This window comes from Dipodomys spectabilis, unplaced genomic scaffold, assembly GCF_019054845.1.
Source record: "Dipodomys spectabilis isolate Male_0828 unplaced genomic scaffold, ASM1905484v1 ptg000003l, whole genome shotgun sequence".
NCBI lineage: Eukaryota > Metazoa > Chordata > Mammalia > Rodentia > Heteromyidae > Dipodomys > Dipodomys spectabilis.
Genome location: NW_024870680.1, coordinates 12302472 through 12322085, shown reverse-complemented (window position 1 = coordinate 12322085; position 19614 = coordinate 12302472). Strand labels below are relative to the sequence as shown.

Below are 19614 nucleotides of genomic sequence, written 5' to 3'. Positions count from 1 at the left end.
GGCTGACATGATGGGGATGCATTGGGGAGGACCATGTTGTGGCAGGGAGCTCTCAGCCTGATCCCTTTCTGAGAAGACCCATAGGCCCGGATGTCTGATGAGGAAGAGGAGGACTGTGGATAGTTGGGCTATGCTCTGGGAGGTCCTGGGTATTGGATGGGCCCTCACTGCCCAGGGTTCAGACTCTGTCATCAACCTGTGTTGGAGGTCTTGCAAGCAACCTCCAGGATCGTCATTGAAAGAGCTAGACAGTCTCCCACCAGCCACGCCCCTTGACCTCGAAACTGAGGCCTTCCACATGAGGTACGTGAGGTAGCAGTTAGCATATTAGGAGCCCATGTGCATGTCAGATCGCAAGGACTTGAAACCACATGGATGGGTTCAGTCATGTCAAAGCAGTTGTGCTGGCTCCATCCTGCTGTGCTGATATGGCGATGGCATCATATGCAGTATGTCCTGATGATGTAATCCGTAGGTTTGTGCTATGAATCAGGCGGATCATGGTAGGAGCTTATCCTTGGGGAATTTGTTTCCAGACCCTCAGCGGATGCCTGGAACTGTATCCAAAATGGCTACTCATGCCTTCACGGCATGGGTATGCAGGATGGAGGCCTTCTGAGATGGGAAAAGATTCCGTCACGTTGTTCAGAACCAGTCCAAGATTGAACATTGATGAATTGTTTATTCCTTGACTCTTTTTTTTTCTTCTGTATTGGGGTTTAAACTCGGGGCCTCATGCTTGCTCAGCTTACTTCTCGCCTAGTACTCTAGCACTTGAACACACCTCCAGCCTGTGGAGTTTTTCATTTAATATTTTCAGAGTATAGCTAACTGTAGGTAACTGAAACTCGTCATGGGAGGGGGGGGGGAACTACTGTTCCCATTTCTGTTGTGATAGAAACCCCAGGGGTATTGTTGGATATTCCTAACTTAACTCCACATTATCATTATTATTACTGTTATTATTACTATTATTTTGTGCTGGTACTAGGCTTGAACTTAGGTTTTTTTGGTTAAGGTTGGTGTTCTACCACACCTCCACTTCTGACTTTTTTTGCTGATTGATTGGATAAAGAGTAGTTGCTCAAATTTGTCTGCCCAGGTTGGCTTTGAACTAGGATCCTCGGATCTCAGCCTCCTGGGTATTACAGCTGTGAGCCAGTAGCACTGCTCTACCCGTCCACTTTTAATTGATAGGTAATTCCCAGACCACTGAATTCACTAATTTAAAGCATATAATAGCCAGGCACAAGTAACTCATGCCTATAATCCTAGCTACTCAGGAGGCTGAGATCTGAAGATTGAGGTTCGAAGCCAGCCTGGGGCAGGAAAATCGAAAGTCCATGAGACTCTTATCTCCAATTAGCCACCAAAAAAGCTGGAAGTAGGCTAGTGCTCTGCCACTTGAGCCACAACGCCACTTCCGGCTTTTTTCTTTTTGCCTATGTGGTGCTGAGGAATCGAACCCAGGGCCTCAAGCATGCAAGGCAAGCACTCTACCACTGAGCCACCTTCCCAGCCCCTCACCACCAATTTTAGAACACTTTTATCATCCCCCATAGAATCCCTGCTATCTTTAGCCATTATCACCCAATCCTGCCCATCCGCCTGAGCAAGCACTATTCCACCTCTGCCTAGACATTTGCCAATTCTGGACATTTCATATAGATTCCACCATACTTTTTGGTGGCAAGGAGAATGGGGGGGAGGTGCTGAGGTGCTGTGGGATGGGTTTCTGAGTGACCCAATTCCTCCCATCTCCCCACAGGTGGAAGAGAACCGCCAGTACCGCATGCACAGCCTGCAACACAAGGCCGCCAGCTCCATCTATATCAACTCCCGCAGCGTCTTCCTGCGCACGGAGCAGCCTGAGGGCCGCTACGTCATTATCCCCACCACCTTTGAGCCGGGTCACACGGGAGAGTTCCTGCTCCGAGTCTTCACCGACGTGCCCTCTAACTGCCGGTGTGTGGGGTGGGGGCTGCCAGGGCAGATGGGGGAGATGTGGATCCATCCATCCATGCTGGATACAGTGTCTGCCCAAGACATGGAGCCTAGACACCCATTCCTGGGCTGGTCCCCCTGCCCATCCTCTTTCTCTCCAGCCCTGGCCTGCCCCCGCCTCTCTTGAGCTTTGCTAGGAGCAGTAACTCACATGTGCACGACGCTTAGGTCTCCTGCGAGTATTTTGCTCCCCTCATTTGATCTGCCTGCATCCCAAGTCCCAGACTGACACTGCATTTTCCAGAAGCTAATAGGGATCCAGGTTAGAAAAGTATTATGGGTCATCCAGGCCCTTCACCTGCTTGATGGCAGGGCCCAGATCCTGCCACCACTATCTCCCATGGAAACTGGCTCTTGGGACCAGGGAACTGCTAAACATCCTGCTCCCTGCTGGGTTCAGACCCTTTGTGGCCCTCCCTCATTTTGGCATGCAGCCTAGACCTGGTGTCTGCAGCACAGGTGGACCCTGCCCATGTCCCAGACCCAGGAAGCAGCTGTGGTATGCATTCAAGTTCCCTCAATTTCCCTGGCTCCTGGCAGCCCCTGTTCACTCCTTTCCAGCTGCCTTGTCAGGGAGCCTGATGCTCGCTAATCTGTAATAATGGACAGGTTACAGCTACCTGTTGTCAGGTGTAGTAGTGCATACCTCAGGTGTGATAGTTCACACCTGTGATCCCAGCTGCTTGGGAGGTCTTGGTAGGAGGATCAAGGTCCAAGGCCACTCCAGGCAAAAATTGAGATCCTGCCTGAAAAATAACAGAAGCTCCTCCCCCCCCCAAAAAAAAAGAACCGCCACAAAAACCAGCTGGAAGCATGGCCCAGTAGTAGAGCAAAACCCTAAGTTAAAACCCCTGCATTTCCAAAAACTGAACAGTCAACCTGTTCCCCCAGAACTTTGTATTTTAAATAGCTCAGGTAATGCCCTACAAAGAGTATGGCCTGCAGCAGGTGTGCAAAGACATGCTTTTTCCCAAAGGAGGCTAGGCAGGGTACTGTAGGGGTGGAGAGAACACAGGTGGGCCCAGGGAGCCCATGGGGTTGGATGAATGGAGTCTACCCAAGAGGACGGGCCCAGGACTGAACACTGCTCCTCTCTACCCCCATCTCCCTTTCCTCACCTCTGTCTTCTGATACTGCTCTGCTCCCACTCTGCCCTCTGCCAGGGAGCTGCGCCTTGATGAACCCCCTCGAACCTGCTGGAGCTCCCTGTGTGGCTACCCCCAGCAAGTGACCCAAGTTCATGTCCTGGGGGCCGCTGGCCTCAAGGACTCCCCAACAGGTGAGCTCCCCCAGGGAAAGCCCCTTGGCTCTCCTGGTGGCTATCCCGGCCCCCTCTCTTGTGCACTTGGTGAATTAGCAAACTTCTCTTAGTCTGCAGAGAGGGGTAGTGCCCTGTTGATCCTAGGGAGCTTCCCTGTGGTGGGGAAGTCAGAGACTGGGACGTGTAGGCCCTGAGGACTGAAGCAAGGCTTCGGGAAGGGAGGGCTTACTCTGGGCTGAGAAGTTATTAAAGTATGAAGCCCGGGGAGGGTCAGCTAAGATAGCTTTCACTTGTAATTTCAGGTACTCAGGAGGTAGAGATCGTAAGATCTTAGACCCAGTCTCAACCAACAAGCCAGGCGTGGTGGTATATGCCTGTGATCCTAGTTTTGCGGGAGGCTTAGATAGGAGGATCACAGTCCGGGATGGCCCCCAGAAAAAATGCAAGATCCTATCAGAAAAACAACAAAGGCAAAAAGGGGCAAGAGGCACAACTCAAGTGGTAGAGCATCTACTTGGCAAGCACAAAACCCTGAGGTCAAACCCCAGTACTGCAAAGGAAAAAAAAAAGATGTGGCTGAATGATATGATACATGAGGCCCTGGGTTTGATCCCCAGCACTCCTCAAAAAAGATAAAGGAGCTGGGCGCCAGTGGCTCACGCCTATAATCCTAGTTACTCAGGAGGCTGAGATCTGAGGATCGTGGTTCAAAGCCAGTCCGGGCAGGAAAGTATGTAAGCCTCTTATCCCCAATTAACCACCAGAAAACTGGAAGTGGTGCTGTGGCTCAAGTGGTAGAGCTCTAGCCTTGAGCCAAAGAGCTCAGGTTTGGGGGCTGGGAAGGTGGCTCAGTGGTAGAGCGCTTGCCTTGCAGGCCTGAGGCCCTGGGTTCGATTCCTCAGCACCACATAAGCAAAAAGAAAAAAGCCGGAAGTGGCGCTGTGGCTCCAGTGGTACAGCGCTAGCCTTGAACTGAAGAGCTAAGGGACAGCGCCCAGGCCCAGAGTTCAGGCCTCACAACCGGACCCAAAAAAAAAAGAGCTCAGGTTTGGCCCCCAGGCCCAGATTTCAAGCCCCATGACTGATAAAAAGATAAAGGGAGTAGTGCCCTGTCAGAGGGCATAGGTGGGTAAGACCTATGGGTAGAGATTACTTGTATGTCCGTGCCATCTGTGGAAGTGCGCACGCGCTTGTATGTACGTGTGGGGGCGTAGTTCAAGCTCCAATATCTCCTGCTAATGAATTGCTGAACCCAGGCAAGTGTCTCTTCCCACATACGTGTCCTGACCCTATTCTAGCCGCGTGCTCACCCCAGCTCTCCCCCCCGCATCTCCGTAGGAGCCAATTCTTACGTGATCATCAAGTGTGAGGGTGACAAAGTCCGCTCAGCTGTGCAGAAAGGGACCTCAACACCTGAGTATAACGTGAAAGGCATTTTTTACCGGAAGAAACCAGGCCAGCCCATCACCATCCAGGTGAGCCTGCCACCTGCCACCTCTCCCCTCCCACTCAGAGGCGCAGAAGCTGCTAACAAGGACCCAGAGGTGCCAAGGTCTGGCTCTCCACCTGTCCCTGACTTCCAGTGTGGTCTTGGAATCCTCTCATCTGCCCTTCTGACATTCCAGTTGTACCCTCTGAAGGTGGATGAGTTAGATTAGCTAGTGTGGTTCTGAGACCCAGCAAGGTCAGTTTGCTGGCTGGGGACTGTGGCTATCTCTACTGATCTTGCCTAAAGCCTTGATAGCCATTCTTCAGAGAACCTACTGAGGGATTCTGTTTGTCAATAGCTCAGTGATAGAGCATTTTCCTTGCAAGCTTATGGCCCCAAGGTCAAACCCCATTATTGAAAAACAAAGAACAACAACAAATCATTGCTGGGCACTAGTGGCTCAGTGTAATCCTAACTACTCAGAAGGCTGAGATCTGAAGATCCATGGCTCAAAGACAGCCTGGACAGACAAATTTGAGATTCTTATCGCCAATTAACCAGCCAGAATTAAAAAGCCAGAAGTGGAGCTGTGGCTCAAGTGATATAGCGCTATTCTTTAGTGAAAAAGCGAAACAAGAACTCAAGATCCTGAGTTCAAGCTCTAGTGTTGACATAAAAAAACAATTTAAAATAACTAAAAAGAAAACTGGGCCTGGGAGGACCCGTTGTATGAGTGGCTGTTAACTCGAGCCCTGAACCAAGAATCAGAAACTGAGCACCCTTGGGCACAGCTTCCTTCTCTTAGGCCAACGTAGCTGGCTGATGATTGTGAGCTGGTCACAGGAATCTCTCTGTCCCCATGGGCCCCAGTACAGCATCTCTGGTGGAGAAACCATCTGTAAACAAACACTTCGTACCCCAGGGGAATGCTGTAGATTTTTCCAAGTCTTCCTAACACTAGTTCCCACTGGATCAAACCACAGACTTCCAGATGGTGGGGCTGGTACAGATGAACCTATGGTTATATTAAAGATGGGAAACTGGGCAGGGGTTGGTCTCTTGCTTACGTTTGTCCAAGATCAGCAGCCAAACTACGGATGATAGATGATCTTTATAGGTCTAAGAGGGCCTTGACTGACAGGGAGCTCCATGATGGGCATGTCTCCCCCATGGTGAAGACCAGCCAGGGTGCTTTCCACAGCTTGAATTGCATGATTGTAAGTGAATGAGTTCCAGGTCCAGCTGCCACCACCAGCACCAACCACTGACTGTGTTCTGGGAGATGGCCCCTCTCACAGCGCTCTGTCTCCTCCCAGATCTGGAACCATCGTGTGCTGAAGGATGAGTTTCTGGGCCAGGTGCAATTGAAGGCTGATCCAGATGACCTCCAGGCCCTCCACACCCTCCACCTCCGAGATCGAAGTAGCCGGCAGCCCAGTGACTTGCCAGGCACCGTGGCCGTGCACATCCTCAGTAGTGCGTCCCTCACAGCTGTCTGACACCTGTTCTAGCAGTTCTCACCACCACCTTGCATGTCCCCACCAGGCCTGGGTCCAGCCTGGGAGCCAGACACTAGAGTTTTTTCCACTCTTCCACTGCCTTGCTGTGTGACCTTGGGAGATCTCTGTCCCTCTCTGAGTCCCAGTATCCTGAGGGCCTCAGAGCATTCCTTTCTTGTCAGGGCATCTTCTTGCCTGAGATTTCAAAATAGCCCTCCCTGCCCCAGGATCGCCACTGCTACTGGAGTCTATCCGTTGAAAGTGGTTCCAGGCCCTGCTGTCTGCCAAGGAGTGCCAAGAAGATGTCACTTGTTTACAAATTTCCATGTCCCCATGTCCCACTCCTGGCCCTTAATTCTCAGGCCCACCCCAGTCCCTTTTGAGTCACATTGGAAGGACTTTTCCTGGCCAGCTGTGGATTCATGCTCAGGCTGGAACTGGAGAAAGGTGCGGGTGACATTTCTTTCTCTTGTCCTCTCTGTCCATTTGGTCACTCAGGGGAGATTTGCCAGGAGGGTAAGAGGTGCCTGGGAGGCCCCAGATGAAGCAGACCCCCACCCTGGCATCCACCTCCACTCTGTCCTTGGGTCTTCTCAGAGACCGATACCCAGCCAAGCAACAGACATCTTCTCACTGCTACTTTCCAGCCCCTGCCTGGTCTGAAACCCCTGGAGATGGGGTGGCTGAGGTGATGTGGGAAGAATGGGGCCCAGTCAGTGGGTTGTGGCTGTGGGGACACAGGGACAGGCTCTTGCTCCTCTGTTGTAAGCCCCCAGATTTTCCTGAGAGACTCGAGCGGGTGGTGCCAGGCCAGACCCACTAAGGCAGATCACCTGTTCGGTGACCCAGCCAGAGTTCTTCTGTGAATGTTCCCCCAAACAGCCTCCGTGTTGTCTTGAGGCCTGGACCAGAACATTCCTTCTTAGCCATCTCTTTTATGTCCTTTTTGTGTTTTCAACTCATTTTTAACCAGGGGAAACCGAGCTCTCTTTTTCTTCTTGAACTCTGATTTTTGAGGGTCCTCTGGTTTTACTTTACCTCCACCTGGGGAGAGAGATGGGTGAGGGCAAACCTTCTGAGAGGAGGGTGAAGATGAGCAGCTGGCACCCTGGGGTGTGCTAGCTGGTGCTGCCAGGCTCCTGTGGAGCTGTTAGTGCTGGGGTGTGCTATGCTTAGGCTTCCAGAGAAGGCGGGGGAGTATGGGGGGGTGGGATGTTGCAGAATGGCGACTTGTTTGGGGAACCCAACATCTGACCCCAGAGCCCAATGTGGGGTTTGGGATCCTGGTGGAGGTGCTAGATTCTGACTTCTTTGCCTTGCTCACCACTGGCTGTGCATTAAGAGGGGCAAGGCAGTAAAAAGACAAGGGCCAGAGATTCCTTCTCAAAAGCTGAGGTTTCCAGTGGGTGGTATGGGCCTGGGACTGTGCACATGACCAGGAGCTAGTCACTTAAACCTCCTGTGCCTCGACTTCTCCCTCTGCTAAGTGAGGCCCATGACTCCTGTGTATTAGCCCCTCACTTGGAAAGGGAGGGAGGGAAGATAACACCCCTTTCTTTGTGGACCTCATCACCCTCATGTAATCACCATTGTCAATAGCTGCGGCACATTCGGACTTCTGAGTCAGGGCTGGAGAGGTGAGCCTCAGGCAGCTTCACCAGTGGAATTCTGCTCGGCCATATCCCCCTGGGATACAGGGACAGACCTGAACCAAGGGGGCACACTGGTGTAGGCTTCCCCTGGGGGCTGGGCACTGCCTCCTACTCCCAGCATAATTGGTATGGCAGCCCTGCCTCCTGCTCCTTCAAGTAGGCCAGGCTGGCTCCTGGCTGTGCGGGAACCTCTGTCCCCAGGAAGTTCTGGTGACCATGCAGAAGAGGATGGGTCAAAGGGGGAATAGTTGCTTTGTTCACCTTTTGCACCCAGGAGGTCTTGCTGTCCCCATTTGCTGATAGGTGTGGCCTGCAGCCATGCCACCCTGGGCTTACCCTCCTCCAGGGGTCACCACAAATAGAGAAGAGAAGGCCTGTCCTGATTTCAGAATAAATGTAACTGCAATTCTGGAAAAACCTTCCTGTGTCTGTCTATCCTCTGTGGGGAAGAACAATGGAGGATTGAGAAGACTTGGGAATCACAGCTCAGGCTGTGACCAGGAACATCCTTCAGTCATTCAGTTTGTTTTTGTTACAGTACTGGGGTTTGAATTCAGAGCCTTGTGCTTTGCAAGGCTGGCACTCTACTACTAGAGCCATGTCTTAAACTAGTCATTCCCTCCCTGGAGCCACGCCCCCAGCCAGTCATTCCCTCCCTGGAGCCACGCCCCCAGCCAGTCATTCCCTCCCTGGAGCCACGCCCCCAGCCAGTCATTCCCTCCCTGGGGCCACGCCCCCAGCCAGTCATTCCCTCCCTGGAGCCACGCCCCCAGCCAGTCATTCCCTCCCTGGAGCCACGCCCCCAGCCAGTCATTCCCTCCCTGGAGCCACGCCCCCAGCCAATCATTCCTTCCCTGGAGCCACGCCCCCAGCCAGTCATTCCCTCCCTGGGGCCACGCCCCCAGCCAGTCATTCCCTCCCTGGGGCCACGCCCCCAGCCAGTCATTCCCTCCCTGGAGCCACGCCCCCAGCCAGTCATTCCCTCCCTGGGGCCACGCCCCCAGCCTGTCATTCCCTCCCTGAAACCACGTCCCCAGCCAGTCATTCCCTCCCTGGAGCCACGCCCCCAGCCTGTCATTCCCTCCCTGGGGCCACGCCCCCAGCCAGTCTTTCTGTAAGCCTCCAATCTGTTCTTGAGGCTTGGTTGAACTCTTCTCCCCTCAGCCTAGGGATACAAAAATGCAGTCCCTGTCCTGGAACATTCTACCAACTGCTGGGGAAGACAACTGCAGATCCTCTGTTCATGGCAAACACTGCGCCATGGCCCTCGTAGGAGCTTTCCGCTGGCTTGATCATAGGGGGCCTACACCTTGCTGCAGTGAGGTAGAGGTAGCGCGTGAAGGCTACAGACAGAGAAGATGGTCTTGCTGGGCCCCGGGTGAAGTGCAGAGGGCGCAGGCGCAGTTGTGAAGATGCCAGCAGCTCTAGGAAGCCGAGGCAGTGGGGAGAATCAAGGTAGGAATGGATTATGGAGGAAGAGTTGGACACCACTCCCACTGTCCCAAAACAAAACAGAGTAAGATGGATAGCTAGAATTCTGGGGAGTATGAGATCCGGTAGCTTGCTCACCAGTTACCTGTGTTATGGGGGGGAGGGGTATAATTGAGTAAATGTAGCAGTTATCAAAGGTTCTGAAACCAGCCTTCCCCATAACCTTCCAACCACGCACCCTCTGCTCCAACAGCCCTCACCTGTGTGGTGCCTTGGCTGCCAGGCCCCGTGTGCCTCAGGGCCTCGTGCTCAATCAGGGTCTCATTTTTTCCATCTGTGGCCCAGGCCACTGTGCTGTTCATCTGGAAGGCTGGGAGGGAGGTGGTTTGAGGAGCTCTGGAGGCGAAGTATCAACCACAGGGGTAAGTACAGGGGTGGCTAGCACAACCCCTGTCACATCCTGGGCTGCCCCTAGTATAGCTCTGTTCCCTGTGAAAGACTGGCTGTGGAGCCTGTTCCCAGCAGGTGGCGCTGTTGGGATGTCATTTCCCTACCCACTCAGCTGCAGTTCTACCCCATCTCTCAGTGGATTCCATGAAGACCCACCCCAGGTACTAAAACTGAGGCACACGCACACATCCCTAGAGCTACCCCAACAGCATAGAGGCCACTGGCTAGGCAAGAGAAAAGGCCAGGTCTCAGGAAGGAGCCTTCCAGGCCTATTTTCAAAAACATTAATAACAAAGATTCTGTGTGTTCCTTGTGTGTCCCTACCACCTTTCAGGTCACACTTGACTTCGGGTGTGTCCCTGTCCCATGTGGGGTTTGCTGGACTATAAGTCAAATACACATTGCCCACTCCACAAAAGTTGTGGGGGCAGCTGTGAGTAGAAGGGCTTCAGGAAGACACATCTTGAGGAACTCTCAAGAGGTCAATCTGGGGCACAGATGGTATGGGTTGAGGGATGAGAGGAAGTACCAGAATGTGGGGCTTGCTCAGTGAGCCACTTGCTGCTGTATCTGCCTGACCAAATCCTCTGGGGTCTCAACCAGCCATATCCTGTAGGATGGGGGTTGGAAGAAAGGAGGGCAGGTAGGGGGAGATGCCGATAGGCAATAACCACACCTGGGTCAGACGCTTCCTGCCTGGGTGCTAAAGCTACAGGTAGTGATATAGTGAATGATGAGAAGCACCTGAGACCAATCCGCGTCTTATTTTCCATATCTGTGTGGGCCCTGCTAGGAATGGGTGGCCTGATTCTAGCTCTCACAGCCTTGTCAGAGAGACGCCAGTGCCTTGCCTCCGCCACTGACTGGCCAGAGCTCCGCACAGGGCCCTGGGCAGCCTCTGGACATTAGCCCCAGCCCAGCCCGCCCTCCACGCTGATGTCACCACACCCAGGCCTTGGAGGCCCCCTTGGGCTCCGCCTCCTGGGAGAAAGCTCTGGAGAGCCCAGGGGAGGGTGGCAGTCCTGGCTGGACAGCCACCCTGGGCAGAAAGACAGAGAAGAATCCAGAAGAGAACAAGAGAGAGACAGCAAGAAGCCGAAAGACCCAGACCCAGAGCCAGACACAGGAGGGGCAACTAGGCTGCTTGCTAGGTTGGACTTGGGACCCCAGCTTCCTGAGTCCTCCGGACAGGTGGCGGCTGCTCCAGGCCTGGGGGTGGCTCACAAGTGTGCAGCTGGGACTCAGGTAGGGTACGCTACCCTTGTCATGGGTATTGGAATTTCTGGAGAAGGTGTGTGCTTGGGCCTCCCCTTGAGTGTGTAGGCTGCACAGCCACTAACTCCTGGGCCTGCCTGCCTTGTGTGTGTGTGTGTGTGTGTAAGGACTGCCACCACAGCCAGTGACGAATGACCTGACCTGAGCCTGAAGGATAGAGGCATATACCCTGAGAAGGGAAGAGCTAAGGGGCATGGGGGGGGGGGGAGGGGGGGTAGAGTCCATGGAATTGTTTGAGCTGGGCTGGCAGACATGCTGGGGGCGGCAGAGGGAAGGTCCTCCAGCCTCTTATCTCTCAGAGTAAGTGACTGCCTCTCTCTCTCTGCCTCACACTTCCCATCTCTGCTCTTGTGGGACCATGGAGCCCCACCAGCCCCAAGGACAAGGTCAAATCAGGTATGGGCCTGGAAAATAGATTTGAACATGGTGTGGTTCTTATTTTTAAATCGCAAATGTATTTCTCCTAGGCTTGAGCCTTTAATTCTCTACCCATGCCATCTCTGAAGCCCTAGTTTTGAGGAAACATGTTCCAGCTCCCTGGAACATGCTGCCTTTGGTGGTTAGCATGGTGGGCCAGGTGTCCTCTTTAGACACAGCCCCATGGACCATAGTCCTGGTTGAATTCATCCAGGCCTGTCCAGGGCTCTGGAAGGACTGTGCACCTGCTGAGACCCTGAGCCCAGAGGTCAGGGCTCAGGTGACAGGCAAAGCCATAGGCAGAGGATCCAATGTCCCAGCATCTCTGAATGGGCCTTGTAAAAAATTGATGTCCATCCTAAGAAATTGATGTTTGTCCTGAGGGGCAGATTGGAGGCTAGGGGCGGGGTAGGAGGGGCTTATGCCCGGGTCTGAGTAGCTGGGATTGCCTTGGACAGCCCCATTGAATCCCCAATCCTTCCTGAGTCCATTCGTGGACCTAGATCTGGGCTGGACAAGGTTGGGGGCTCTACTGCCCTGGCTCAACTCTCTGCCTTTAGGTGAGATGGCATAAGGCATAGCTAGGGCTGGGATAAGGGGTAACACAGAGGCTCTTGGCAGCCTGGAGGCAAAAACCGTTGGCAAGATTTGCTATGCAGAATTCCAGGTGGAGGGGCTGGGCTGAGCTGTGCCAGGCATACCCACTGGTGGAGGGTAGTCCATGAATGCAGGGATGGGGAGAGAAAGGCTTGAGTGGTTAGCAGGACCAGGTGGCACTGGGTCTTAGGAGCTAGACTGAGGAGGGCTTACATCCTTCATGGGGGGGGGGGGTGCTTTTTCCTCAGACCAGGCTGCTCTGTCATCCACACTCCCCAAAGTCCTCATCCTGGTTTTTCCCTGCCCTGCTGTGTGATCTTGGGCAAGTCTTGGTTCCTCTCTGGGCCCCCTTTAAACACTTTTTTTTTTATTATAAAAATGATGTACAGAAGGGTTACAGTTATATAAGTCAGGTAATGAGTACATTTCTTGTTGCTTCCAGTTTTTCCCTTCCCTCGCCTCCCCTCTTCACCCACAAACTGTATAGTATCTAGTGAGTACCTCCACTGATCTGGGCCCCTGCTTCAAAGGTCTAGGTGGGGGTTAGACTTGCTGCTTCCTAGGAGGCTCTGGGACTCTGGATGGCGACTCTGGATGGCTCAGCTGCTGTGGGCAATGGAGCTGGTGACAGTGACTGAGGCTCGGGTCACACAGGTTGGACTGGGGCCAGAGGGCTAGAGGCCAGGGAGGGTTTCCTCAGAGGAAGAGTCCTGATGACTTGCCAGGTTCAAAGCTACCAGGGCTGGCTTCTCAGAGCTCGATGTGGTCTCTCCCCCAGAGAACTCTACGTGATCTGCCAGCAGGAGGGTCTGACGCAGAACCATGGTTATCGTTCAGCAGGTAAGCACTCCCCGCAGTGGACCCCATCTTTACACGCTCTGAGCCGGCACACACCTGGTTGGGCTGCTTTTCTGCCCCTCTCTGTTCTCCTTCATCTATGTGGGACACCTTCTATGCTCCTTCCTCCTGGAAAATGCTTGAAAGCCTACCAGGGAGTTTGTTCCCTGGGCGCACCTTCTCTCACTGAGTCCCCCTCCACCCCTTGGGCAGAAGTGATTGATTTCACTCACATCTCCTGAGTCCCTGGTGTTCCCAGCAGTGGAACAGCATATGCAAAGGCCCAAATGTGGACAGGTCCTCAGGGAGGGAGTTGGAAAGGGCCCTGAGCCTGAGAGGGTGTGGCCGAGGGTGTTGGAGTGAGTGGGGAGCCTCAGCTGGTTTTGTGGGAAGAGGCAGAGGTGGCTGGCCCTCAGCTGAGCCCTTCAGCCTACCCCACCCCCTCCTCATTGGGGGTGACAATGGTCTCTGACCCTCAGCCCTTCCCCGTGACCAGCCTGAGACTCTAATGAGCTTGTGGTCTCCAGAGCAGGGGCCAGGAATGTGGGCCCTGAGCCCGGTGGGGCTGGCACCAGGCCCTGGGACTTGTGGGCCTGGGTGCCATGGGGGCTTAGCCAGCAGCATCCTGTCATCCTGGGCCAACAGAGGTCAATGGGGTGGTGGTGGAGGGGGGCAGTTACATGAGACCTGTACATATGTGTGCATTTGTATAGAAGAGTCAGGCTGCAGGTGGGATCAGGATAGTCTACTGTCCAGGGATGAGAGGGGACATTGCTAGAGCCCTGGACCCGAGAGCCTGTTCAGGGGCCATCAGAAACAGCAGGGACTACAGGAGAAAGAGTCACCTTCACTAAAGGGCTGGGATCAGGGCATGTGGAGACAGGTACAACCCCCACCACCTCCAAAGCCCCCAAGGATGGCCTCTGAGTGACTAACTACCCCACGTCCCCCTCCCCTCTTGCCACATCTGAAAGCATGCCCCCCCCCACACACACTCTGTGGGAACCTCAGGTAAATGTCTGCATGCTGGCTCTGCCACTTGCTTGGTTTCAAAACATTCAGGTCAGGGCTCCAGCCCCGTCTCAGCATGACTGGGGAGAGGACCTGGGGCATTTTACTTGGTCTTCCTTAAGCTCCTCTTCTTCAATGAGGCACCAGTAATAGCTCACACCTAGAATCCTAGCTACTCAGGAGGCTGAGATCTGAGGATCACAGTTCCAAGTCACGCCAGGCAGACACGTCTGTGAGACTCTTACCTCCGATTAACTTCGGGCAAAATGCTAGAACTAGAGGCGAGGCTCAAATGGTAGAACACCAGCCTTGAGTGAAAAAAGTGAATAGAGAATGTGATGCCCTGAGTTCAAGCCTCAGCACTGGCACACGCTCTTGCAGCACGGCTGCTTGAGGCTAAAACACCAAGACCTGGGCTATCTCCCTGGGCTGTTTGTGCCCTCATTCTGCCACTCCCCTCCCCTGCCGGTGGCTGCCTCCTCTCCCTGGCTGCTACCCCGTGAGATCCTCCACATCATGCCTTGTCTTCTCCCCGTGCCTTCCTGAGTGTGTGTGGGAGGTGGGGGATGGGGTGGGAGAGAGTCCATCATTTGGATGGGGGGGGGCAGGGCTTGAACCCTGGCTTCCTCCAGGGTTCCTGCTGCATCCGTTTTCCATATCTGTAGAAGAGCTGATAACAGCATCTGCCTCTAAGGACATTTAAAGATGAAATGGCAATGTGTAGCAAATACTTAGCCCGTGCTTGGCATGGGGCCCAACAGGTCAGCTGCTGGACTGCAGCTGGTGCGGTAACATGCAGGCTCAGGGGACACCTTTACCGCTACAGACTGAGAACCTAGACTTGGTCACACTGGAGAAAGCTCCTTGCTTCATTGAGGATTGTGATCAATACCTTGGGGTGGTAGTCTTCCCACCTGCCCGGTGCCCTAAGCATTAACTCATTTTGTAGCAATGAGGCCATGGGGAAGGGATGGTTGTACCTAGATCTGGGGGAGGGAGAGAGCTGAGGCTCAAATAGGGTCATCCAAAAGTACTGGGTCTAGACACAATAGGAGTTCTGATAAGGAAGGGTCAACAGGAAGAGGAGCCCTGGGGAGAGGATGCTATAGGGCTTAGAGGAGATATCGGATGGGCCTGCCCAGTGGCATTTGCAGAACAGAAGCTCTTTCCTTGGGACTCTGTGGCAGTCTGGGCAGACTCATGGGGCTTCTGGCCTCAGGAGTAGGCTGAGGGATGGGGGGCAGCCACCTCCCCAGCCATGCTGTCAGTTACCAATCCATCTAGAAAGCCCCACTGAGCCTGCTCCAGGCCAAGCAGGTCACCAAGGATGAAGAGACAAAGTGCCTACTCCCTGTCCTGAGGAGTTTCCAGACTAATATGGCTGCAAGAAAACTGCAGAACAAAACTAGAACAACCCTGGCTGGCAGAGGAGGATGGGAGGGAGCTCAAGAATGGGAAGGGCTGCCTGGTCAGACTGGGGACAAGAAGCTAGAGCCCTGTGGCACACGTGACCTATTTCTTGGTGGCTCTCAAGGGGGCTTTTGTGTTATCATGTGGCAGGTGGGCTAGGATAGGGACCGTGTGTACTTGGGCCCAGATTTTCAGGCAGAGGGAGTCTGAAGATAAGTGTGTGGGTTGTCAGCCATTGAATTGACACTTTCAAGTAAAATATAATGTGGTTCTTTGTGTCTTGTAACTTTTGACTTCAAGTTTGCTCAATCTGATACCAGTGTAGATACTCCAGCACTCTTTCCAGTTGCAGCATTCAGAGAAAACGACTTGCTTAAAGTCCTTCCACATTGAATCTATTGTGAGTTTGAATTGAAGGAGGATCTTTTTGCAGCCAGCATATGATTGGGTTATGTTTTTTGTTTTTGTTTTTATTGGTCCTGGAGCTTGAACTCTGGGCCTGGGCGAGTCCCTCAGCTCTTCAGCTCAAGGCGAGCACTCTACCTCTTGAGCCACAGTGCCACTTCCGGTTTTCTAGTGGTTTATTGGAGATCAGAGGCTCACGGTCTTTCCTGCCCGAGCTGGCTTTGAACCGCGATCCTCAGATCTCAGGCCTCCTGAGTAGCTAGGATTACAGGCATGAGCCACTGGCGCCCAGCTTAGGGTTATGTTTTATTATCCATTCTGCCAATCTCTGTGTACACACACACATGCCAGTCCTGAGAACTCAGGGCCTGAGTGTTGTCCCTGAGCTTTTTGCTGAAGGCTGGCACTCTATCACTAGAGTCAAAGCTCCACCTCTGGCTTTTTGGTGGTATAAGTCTCACAGATTTTCCTTCCCAGGCTGCTTTCAAACTGAGATTCTCAGACCTCAGCCTCCTGAATAGCTAGGATTACAGGTGTGAACCAACCAGTACCTGACTCCTTTATACATTAGAAAAAATTAATTTAAATATTTTATTAAAAATTCATTATAAATTACCTTTTTTATAAAATTTAAACTTTTTAATTAAATTTTAAATTTTGTTTCCTTGATAGTTATTCTTAGGTTTGCAATTAATACCTTCATAATATAGTTTAAGACTAAATTATGTTCAGCAGTATATGAAAATGCTTCTGTGGGAGCTGGAAAGGTGGCTCAGTGGTAGAGTGCTTGCCTCCCATGCATGAGGCCCTGGGTTTGATTCCTCAACACCACATAAGCAGAAAAAGCCAGAAGTGGCACTGTGGTTCAAGTGGTAGAACACTAGCCTTGAGCTGAAGAGGACCACTGGCAAAAAATAAAATGCTTCTGTGTAAATCACAAATTACATTTTTATACATTATGTGTGAGCATAGACTTCTTGTCATTATTATTTTATGCCTTTGTCTTTTAAACCACATAGGAAGAAAAAGAAGAGTTACAAACCAAAAGTATAACAGTACTGGCTACTGGTTTTGTTTTGTGGATTTTTTGTGTTGTTTTTACCAGTCCCCAGGTTTGAACCCAGGGCCTGGGTGCTGTCCCTGGGCTCCTGTTGTTCAAGGCTAGCACTCTATCACTTGTGCCATAGCACCACTCTGGCTTTTTCTATAATTAATTGGAGATAAGAATCTCATGGACTTCCCTGGTTTTGAACCATGATCTTCAGATCACAGTCTCCTGAGTAGTTAGGATTACAGGCATGAGTCACCAGTAGCCAGCACAATTGTTATTTATGAGACAGGCTTGCTCTATAGCCTAGGCTGGACTCAAATTCTCCATCTTCCTGCCTCAGCCTCCTGAGTGCTGGGATTACAGGTGTCTGCCAGCAGACCTGGCTAATATCAACTTTTATCTCTACATATACCATTACTTTTTTCAGTTACCCTCTGAGTTACTGTTTAATTACTCCCCCCTCCACTTCCTGCACAGAGAAAACATTGTAAAACACAAATAACAAAATTTACTATCTTGATCTTTTTTTTTCTTTTGTTGGTATTCAGGGCCATTTGAGCTATGCCCCAGTCATATCTTAACCATTTTTAAAGGCATACTTGAGTGGTATTAAATGCATTCATTCATAGGGTGAAACCATCTCCACAAACCACATCCATGGTTAATCTTGTGAAACTGAAACTCTGCCAATATACATGAAGCCTTCTTGCACCCTGATTCCTTTTCCTGACAGCCAGCCTCCTTCTACTTTTTCTGAGTTGTGAAACACTAGGTATTCACATGAATCATACAGCATTTGTGTTTTTTGTGGTGACTTATTTCACTTAACCCACCACCTCAAGATTCCTCCCTGAGCTAGCATCTGACAGAATTTACTTCCTTTTCAAGGTTGGATACTATTCTATGGAATATTGTATATGCATTTTGTGTAGTCATCCTTTGATGGATACTTGACTGTTTTGTGTTTTAGATTTTGTGAACAGTGCTGTCAATGTAGACTATGAATATCTTTTTGAGGCCCTGCTTTGAATTCCTTCTAATCTATGCATGCCCAGAAGTAGGCAGTAATTCTGTCTTCCATTTTTGTTGTTGTTGTTGTTGTTTTTGAAGAGTTGCGCTAATTTTCCCATAGTAGTTATGCTGTTTCATTCCTACAAACAGTGCACATGGGTTCCATTCCTTATGTCCTTCACAATACTGACTTATTTTCTGTTTTTGATTTTTGCTGGTAATGGGGTTTGAATTCAGAGGCTTCATACTGGCTTGACTTGCTTGCTCACTCATGGTTGAAACTCTACCACTTGAGCCATACCACCACTATGGTTTTTGCTGGCTCCTTGGAGCTAGGCTAGGCTGACTCTGAATAATAGTTTTCCAGACAGCCTCCTGAATAGAATTCCAAGTGTGAGTCATGCATCCCTAGCTACTTTTCTCTCTCTCTGTATGTGTATGTGTATATATATGCCATCATCATGAGAATAAAGTGGCATTTCATTATAATTTTGATTTACATTTCCCTTAGGGTTAGTGATGTTAAAGGTATTCTTATGTACCTCTTGCCCATTTGTCTTTTTGTTCAAGTCCTTTACTAATTTTTTTAATCAGGTGGTTTTGTCATTCAGTGGTCTTTAATTTCTAGCATTTCTCATAAAGTAGCCAACTAATGACAAACTCTCTGGTATTTATTTGGGAATATCACGACTTCTCCTTTAATTGATTAATTTGCAATACTGGGGTTTAAACTCAGGGCCTCTACTTGCTAGGCAGATATTTTACTACTTGAACCATGCCTCTAGCACCTTTTGTGGTATTTACTTTTTTTCTTTTTTTATTGTTATTATTAAGGTGTTGTACAAAGCAGTTACTGTTTTGTAAGTCAGGTGTTGAGTACATTTCTTATTTTTTTGGGTCCAGTCGTGGGGCCTGAACTCTGGGCCTGGGCGCTGTCCCTCAGCTCTTCAGCTCAAGGCTAGCGCTCTACCACTTGAGCCACAGCGCCACTTCCGGCTTTTTCCTTTTTGCTTATGTGGTGCTGAGGAATCAAACTCAGGGCCTCAGGCATGCAAGGCAAGCGCTCTACCACTGAGCCACCTTCCCAGCCCCTGAGTGCATTTCTTTTTGGACAATGTCACTCCTTCCCTTGCTCTCTTCCAATTTCTCCCTCCCATTCCTGCCAATAAGTTGCATAGTTCATTTTCAACTTGGTGCATACTGAGTGCTCTGTTCATTTTGATAGGGTCTTGCTTTTTGCCAGAGCAAGCCTAAACTATGATCCTTTCCGATAGCTGGAATGACAGACATGCACCACCATGCCCAGCATTATGAACTTTTCTGTCCTGGCTGGCCTGATACTGTGAACCTCCCAATCTCAGTCTCCCAAGTAACTTAGATTACAGGTGTGAGACCCCAGGCCTAGCTGATAGGTCTCCCCCAACCCCCTCAGGTCCCAATTTTAAACATATCTTCCTCTTGCATAATTTCTTTTTCTTTTCTTTTTTGTTGGTCATGGGACCTGATCTCTGGACCTGGGTGCTGTCCGTCAGCTCTTCAGCTCAAGGCTAGCGCTCTACCACTTGAACCATAGTACCATTTCCAGCTTTTTCTGCTTATGTAGTGCTGAGGAATCAAACCCAGGGCCTCATGCATGCAAGGCAAGTGTTCTACCACTGAGCTACCTTCCCAGCCCCCTCCTGCATACTTTCTGAGGAAAACTCAGCTGATAACCATAACAAGGATTCCTGATGTACTGCTACCTCTGGGGAAATAGGCTCAGGCAGGACTAGCTCTTGGCACTTTGAAGGGTCGCCCCAAGGGAGTCTGTTGGTCACCAGACCACTTGATGGTCTCTTCCCTCTCCCTAGGCAGTTCCCTCTTCTGCTGCTTCC

General features: G+C 51.3%; 2 protein-coding genes across 2 annotated transcripts in view; both read left to right on the top strand.

Moving 5' to 3' along the window:
* Positions 1–8263, top strand: part of Capn5 (calpain 5) — a 60938-nt gene extending 52675 nt beyond the window's left edge. The window contains exons 10-13 of the mRNA XM_042687578.1: positions 1769–1965; positions 3168–3283; positions 4604–4740; positions 6011–8263. Coding sequence (XP_042543512.1) covers positions 1769–1965; positions 3168–3283; positions 4604–4740; positions 6011–6193 — 633 coding nt within the window. The 3' untranslated portion in view covers positions 6194–8263. The remainder of the gene's footprint in view (positions 1–1768; positions 1966–3167; positions 3284–4603; positions 4741–6010) is intronic.
* Positions 8264–10810: 2547 nt separating this feature from the next.
* The window catches only part of Myo7a (myosin VIIA), a 78855-nt gene continuing 70051 nt past the window's right edge, over positions 10811–19614 (top strand). Inside the window, exons 1-2 of the mRNA XM_042687570.1 lie at positions 10811–10971; positions 12794–12855. Coding sequence (XP_042543504.1) covers positions 12838–12855 — 18 coding nt within the window. The 5' untranslated portion in view covers positions 10811–10971; positions 12794–12837. The remainder of the gene's footprint in view (positions 10972–12793; positions 12856–19614) is intronic.